Source organism: Equus asinus, chromosome 4 (genome assembly GCF_041296235.1).
Source record: "Equus asinus isolate D_3611 breed Donkey chromosome 4, EquAss-T2T_v2, whole genome shotgun sequence".
NCBI classification, from domain to species: Eukaryota; Metazoa; Chordata; class Mammalia; order Perissodactyla; family Equidae; genus Equus; species Equus asinus.
In genome coordinates this window covers 43,356,875-43,364,112 of record NC_091793.1, presented here as the reverse complement: position 1 = coordinate 43,364,112, position 7,238 = coordinate 43,356,875, and the positions used below count along the sequence as shown (strand labels likewise).

The window sequence follows — 7,238 nt, the reverse complement described above, 5'->3', positions numbered from 1 at the left end:
AACATCTTCCCATGTTATTAAAAATCCTTGGGGCTGGCCCGGTGGTGTAATGGTTAAGTTCGAATGCTCCGCTTCCATGGCCCAGGGTTCGCAGGTTCGGATCCGAGGCGTGGACTTAGCAATGCTCGTCAAGCCATGCTGTGATAGCGTCCCACATAAAACAGAGGAAGACTGGCACGGTTGTTAGCTCAGGGTCCATCTTCCTCAAACACACACACACACAAATTAACATTTTTTGATAGCAGCATAATACTCTATTTCATAACATACTTTATTTAATCATTTTCAAGCTGTTAGACAATTAGGTCATGTTATCTCTTCCTTGGTAACAAAGTACCCAAAATTCATTGGCTTACAACCACATACATTTATCACCTCACAGTTTCTGCCGGGCAGGAATCAGAGGGTGGCTTTGGCTCCGGGCTTCTCAAGGCTGCAACCAAGGTATTGGGGGGCTGCAGTCATCTCAAGGTCCAGCTGGGGGCACTTCCAAGCTTCCTGGGCTGTTGGCAGAATTCAGTTCCTTGCTGGCTGTTGGCTGGAGACATCAGTTCCTTTCTCTCTAGGTAGCTAGATAGATGATAGATGGATAGATAGACAGATAGATAGGTAGACAGACATATCGATAGACATATCTATATGTATATCTGTTTATTTATATATTTCTATACATATCTCTATATCTATCTATCTGTCTAGCTATCTATCTATCTATCGAGAAAGGGTACTCGACACAGAGTTCATAGTCTTTTTGCAATCTAATTTTGTGTGTTGTACTCTAGGCATTAGAAGTGAGTCAGTCAGTCCTCCCACGCTCCCGGGGAGGGGGATTACACAAAGCTGTGAATACCAGGAGGTTGGGATCATTGGGGGCCATTTTAGAGACTGCCTACTGCATCGTTTTTCCCAAATTTTTTCTACTATGAACAGTGCTCTTCTTAATATCTTACTACCTATTTATTATCTTGTTACCTGCATTACGAATTGTTGCCTTATGCTACATCTGTTGACTCGAAGGGTAAGAACATCTTCAAGGCTGCTAGTGCACACTGCCTAATTGCTTTCTAGAAAGCCTCTCATCCCCACTGTATGGGAACACTCATCTCACCACATCTTCATCTTTGTCATAAAATTCTTTGCTTATTTGATAGATTTCTCCTTCTTTTGATTTGCATTTGAGGATAAACCTTTTTTTCCCCATGTGTTTATTAGCCATTTGTATTTTTTTTCTTTTATGAGTTTTCTATTTTATGTCCTTTGCTCATTTTTCTATTGGAGATTTAGTGTTTTTCTTATCAATATGTATGTGCTTCACACATAAAGATATTAACAATGGGTAGAGTTTTTTTGGTAAGAGTTTTATTGAGGTATCATTTACATACCAGGCTATTCACCCATTTAAAGCGTACAATTCGGTGGTTTTTAGTATATTGACAGATTTGTACAACCATCACCACAATCAATTTTAGAATATTTTCATCACCTCCAAAAGAAACCCCAGGCGCTATAGCTGTTACCCCCTACTCCCCCCATCCCCTCTCTCAGCCCTAAGCAACCACTGGTTGACTTTCTGTTTCTGTGGATTTGCCTATTCTAGACATTTAATGTAAATGAAATCACGCGCTCTGTGGTCTTTCGTGTCTGGCTTCTTTCATTTGGATAACGTTTTCAAGGTTCATCCATTTTGTAGCATGTGTCAGAACTTCATTCCTTTTGATGGCTGAATAATGTTGCATTGTATGCATATACCACATTCATTTATCCCCTCATTAGTTGACAGACATTTGAGTTATTTCTACTTTTTTGGCTATTTGAATCATACTGCTCTGAGCCTTCAGGTACAAGTTTTTGTGTCGATACTTTTTTTCATTTTAGGGAGTAAACACCTAGGAGCGGAATTGCGGGGTCAAATGATAGTTCTCTGTTTTAACTCTTTAAGGAACTGCCAAACTATTTTCCCCAATAGCTGCATCATTTTCCATTCCCACCAGCAGTGTATGAGGGTTCTGATCTCTCCACATTTTTAACAATGCTTGTTATTACCTCTGTTTTTATTATGGGCAAACTAGTGGGCATGAAGTAGTGTCTCATTGTGGCTTTCATTTGGATTTCCCTTAGGATTGATGATGTTGAGCATCTTTTCATGTGCTTATTGGCATCTGTATATCTTCTTAGAGATATGTCTATTCAGATCTTGTGAATGGGTAGGATTTCTACTAGAGAGAGTGGGGCCAGAATGAACCTGCCGTGGGACGAGACTAAGAGGGAGTCCTAGGTTTGAGACTTGGCTCCCCACTTATTAGGTGTGTGATTTCTGGGTTTCTTAAACTCTGAGTCTGTTTTCACGTCTTCATTTTATTTATTTATTTTTTTTAGGAAGATTAGCCATGAGCTAACATCTGCTGCCAATCCTCCTCTTTTTGCTGAGGAAGACTGGCCCTGAGCTAACATCCATGCCCATCTTCCTCTACTTTATATGTGGGATGCCTGCCACAGCATGGCTTGACAAGCGGTGCCACGTCCACACCTGGGATCCGAACCAGTGAACCCCGGGCCGCTGAAGCGGAACGTGCGAACTTAACCGCTGCGCCACCGGGCCAGCCCCTGTTTTCAAGTCTTTTAAATGGGGAGAACACCTACTTCATCAGGTCACTGTGTGGCTGGAATGAGAAAACACACATAACATTTGACAGAGTACCTGACACACGGTAAACATGCAATAAATAGGAGCTATTTTATTTATTTAAAAGGTAATAACATGATGAGAACTTTGTTTCAGGAAGATTAATCTGGCCATGTTATATTAAAATGATTAAAGAGAGTTTGCAGACAGGGGCACCAGTTCAGAGAAGGCCCAACAGTTTAAGCAAAAAGCAAATGAAATGAGAAAAGGATGTTTTCTGACCTTCCTTCCCATTAATGATAAATTTTTCCTCCTGTCCTTGGCCCAAGCAGCCCTAGAAAGGAACGTGATCTTGCTGCTTTTTCAGGCGGATCAATGATATTTTAATCATCTTTGCGTATTAACACATCTAATCCATGGGGAAATAGATGAATGTGGTTTGAATATTTTGATGAAGACTTCATAATAACTTGGGGAATTTTAAATATGTTTATTAACTCTGTGTCTCTGGAGAAAAATGACACATAAGGCTTTGGTAATTTCAGGGTCACTTATATTATCAATTAAAACACACATAGTGGGGCCGGCCCGGTGGTGCAGCAGTTAAGTTTGCATGTTCCACTTCAGCGGCCCGGGGTTCACCAGTTCGGATCCCGGGTGCGGACATGGCACCGCTTGACAAGCCATGCTGTGGTAGGCGTCCCACGTATAAAGTATAGGAAGATGGGCATGGATGTTTGCTCAGGGCCAGTCTTCCTCAGCAAAAAGAGGAGGGTTGGCGGCAGTTGTTAGCTTAGGGCTAATCTTCCTCAAAAGAAAAAAAAAAACATACAGTTTTATCCAGTGCCTGCTCATGCATGCATTCATTCATTCATTCCATACATGTCTGTGGAGCTCACTGTGTACCAGGCGCTGTTCCAGGCGCTGCGTATACAGTGGTGAATACAAGGTCTTTACACTCAAGGAGCTTATATCCTAATAAGCTGAAATATTAAAAATCCATCCCTTCAGCAAATATTTATTGAGTACCTACTATTTGCTTGGTAGGCATCAGTGAACAAAGCAAGCAAAATCCTTATCCTCATAGAGCTTACATTCTAGTAGGAAGTGACAGATAAAAAGCCATGAACAAAATAAGTCAAGAACTCTGCAGTTTGTTAGAAGGTAAGAAGTGTTGTTGAAAAATAAAATAAAGCAGTTAAGGAAAAGTTGGGGATAGGGAGCTGGAATTGCGATTTTTAGATCAGTGATCAGGGTTGACCTCGTTAAGAAATGGAAGGAGCTATGTGGCTATCTGAGGGAAGAATGTACTAGGCAGATGGAACAGCTAATGCAAAGGCCCTGAGGCAGTAGCATTCCTGCCAGAAATAAGGACAATAAGAGGTGAATTGAGCAAAGGAAAAAGTAGGAGGAGATGAAGTTAGAGGGGAGGTGGAGAGGGAGTAGATCATAGATCCCATAGGGCCTTGTCCAATGAAGAGGCCACTATTCATATCTGAAAGGAAGAAAAAGTGCTGAATAGGGGCCAGCCTGGTGGCATAGTGGTTAAGTTCCCATGCTCTGCTTAGGCAGCCCGCAGTTGGCAGGTTTGGATCCTGGGTGCAGACCTACACACCATTCATCAAGCCATGTGGTGGTGGCATCCCACATACAAAATAGAGGAAGAGTGGCATGGATGTTAGCTCAGGGCCAATCTTCCTCACCAAAAAAAAAAAAAAAAGTGCTGAATATATTTCTTGCTAAGCAAAGGACAGCTTCATTGTAAGGCAGACTATCTCTGAACAAAGAAATCTATGGTCTTATATAGCATTTGGGAAGTGAGAGGGTTAGAGATGAACTGATCTTTAGTTGAGGAAGCAAGATTCCTGGAGTGTGACTGCTGCTGACTGGCTGACTTTCTGAAGCAAGGGGCTGTCACTGATGGGGAGGTTGTCATCCATTGAGTAAAACAGATTCTAGTGGTTACTTGTAGTCTGGCCAGAGAATTAGTCTTTTCCTTCATTCAACTGGGAATGAATAAACTTGTCACTCTGCTTGCAAGGCCACTAAAACCTTTGTCTTTGACGCTGAGGAAATGGGGAGCTTTAGAGGATTTTTGAGCTGAGAGGTGACAGGATCTGAACTGCATTTTCTGAGGAGCCCTCTGGCTCCTGCGTAGGCTGGCGGTGGCGGGGGAGGTGGGGGCCAGGTGAGGAGGTCAGAGCAGGCATCCTGGTGGGAGGAGACGTGGCTTGGACCATGGCGGCAGTAGGGGGTAATGAGAAGGGCTCCCATTTGGGATATATTGGACAACAAACAAACAAGACAATCCAATGAGCCTGAGTATATTGGAGTGAGCGTAACAATATTTACCTTCCCATAGGGTGGCATGACTGCGTGACATTTTAGGGAGTAACCAGGTGGGGCTACTTTAGAAGGGGTTGGGGAGAGCCTCTTTAAAGAGGTGATGGGCCAGCCCCGTGGCCGAGTGATTAAGTTCACGCGCTCTGCTTCAGTGGCCCAGGGTTTCACTGGTTCGGATCCTGGGTGAGGACATGGCACCACTCATCAGGCCATGTTGAGGTGGTGTCCTACATGCCACAGCTGGAAGGACCCACAACTAAAATATACAACTATGTACTGGGGGGCTTTGGGGAGAAAAAGCAGAAAAAAAAAATGATTGGCAACAGTTGTTAGCTCAGGTGCCAATCTTTAAAAATAAATAAAATAAATAAATAAAGATGTGAGGCCTCAAAGATGAGAGCCAGGAAGACCTTAAGGCAGGAGCCTGGGGTGCATGTGTGTGGGGGTGTGTGTGTGTGCGCGCCCTGAGGCCAGTGTGTCTAGAAGGTGGTGAGGTGGGGCTGGGGCAAGTGGCGCAGCTAGGAGGGGAGAGGGAAGCAGAAGCCAGATCCTTCCAGGCCTCCAGTGCATAGAATGTGTTGAGAAGAGAGGGGGCAAGAGCAGGATCCGGAAGTTGGAAAGGGAGACAATACTGGAATAGGCACTGTCATCATGGGAGTTCTGTGAGGGCTCATTAAAGTAATAAAGTAAGATCCAACTGAGAAGTCTTCATTGTGCCCGAGACTGTCTTATTGTGTGCGGAATTATGACTCATATAAATGGTGGCATAAATTAAGGGGTAGCTGTGGTGTGCGGACTAGGAAAAAAGAGAGTCACTCACCGTCCTGTGACCTTTAACGCAAAATCTAGGTTAGTCTAGGTAACATCTTTTCCACGATTCAATTGTGATTCACATCTCTCTCTTTCACCACGTAATCACGAAAAATGGTTAACGTTTATTGAGGGCTTCCTGAATACAGGCACAAAAGGTACAGAGAACATGGGTTGTCAAGGCGGGATGACCTGGGATTCAACTGTATCCGTTTCCTAGAGTCAGTGCCCAAGGGTAAGGAGCGGGCTCTATCCACCTTTGAGCCCTGGGACTCCTGGCACAGTGCCTGGTAAACAGTAGGAGCTCAATAACTTTTTTTTTAAGGAAGATTATCCCTGAGCTAACATCCGCTGCCAATCCTCCTCTTTTTGCTGAGGAAGATTGTCCCTGAGCAAACATCCATGCTCATCTTCCTCTGCTTTATATGTGGGACACCTACCACAGCATGGCTTGCCAAATGATGGGTAGGTCCGCACCCGGGATCCGAACCAGCGAACCGGGCCACCCAAGCAGAGTGCGTGGACGTAAGGGCTAGGCCACCCAGCCAGCCCTCAATAACCTTTTTGTTGAATCTAAATCAAGCATTTGGATTAGATCAATGGTACCGAAGTAACACCATATTAACTCAGAGAAAGCCGTCCTCTGCGTCTTTTGGTTCATCATCCAGCCTGTGGATTAGCAGACATCTCTGTTTCCTACTCCTTCCTCTTTCATATTTCCTGCCCTTGATCACATCATTTCACTCCTAAAACTCCACTTTATGGGTACACGTAGAGAAAGAGGGGAGTTAAAGGCAGGCCACTTTTACTCCTTTTTAGCAAACAACAGTTTTGAAAAGTGTGATGGAGATCGAAATTCATGTCAATATAAAGATCTTAAGATAACGGGCCAGCTTTTTTAGGGCTTTCTATGTGCATTTACTTTAAGTTAGTTCCAAACCATCCTAAGAAGTTGCTAGAATTACTCCTCCCATTACAGAGGTGTAGAAACGATCACGGAGGAGTAAAGAAATTTGGCCAGTAAAAGAAGGAAGTGAAATGCAAATCAGGTCGTCTGATTCCACAGGGCATTGCTACCTACTCCTCGTGGAATAATTTGGAGGCTTTTATTTGTCTTTGCTTCCTTATTTGCTCCAGAAATGTTAAAATATGCGGAGAAACAGTAGGAGCTCTATAAATAAAACGTCTATATATTTTTAAATGATTAAAACTGGAAAGTTTAATGTGGCACCAGGCCACTTGTTTAGTGGCAGTAAAGGGAAAGGCCATTCCCGGCTCCCGTGGCAGAAATCCTGTCGCCCTTGGCAGGGCGGGTGTCTGTGATGGTCGTAGCCGAGGCAAGTCCGACCCAGACTGCAGTCAGCGAGGACAGCGAGGGAGCCTGGCTGCACCGAGGCAAGAACGGGCCATGGATTCTTGCAGCCCAGCTGTCATCTGGCTGGGAAACGCCACATGTCAGGTT

General features: G+C 44.0%; 1 protein-coding gene across 1 annotated transcript in view; it reads right to left on the bottom strand.

Annotated features, from left to right (window-relative positions):
• Positions 1-253: 253 nt before the first annotated feature.
• The window catches only part of HCFC2 (host cell factor C2), a 77,237-nt gene continuing 70,252 nt past the window's right edge, over positions 254-7,238 (bottom strand). The window contains exon 16 of the mRNA XM_070507169.1: positions 254-570. Within this exon, the coding sequence (XP_070363270.1) occupies positions 563-570 (8 nt within the window). The 3' untranslated portion in view covers positions 254-562. The remainder of the gene's footprint in view (positions 571-7,238) is intronic.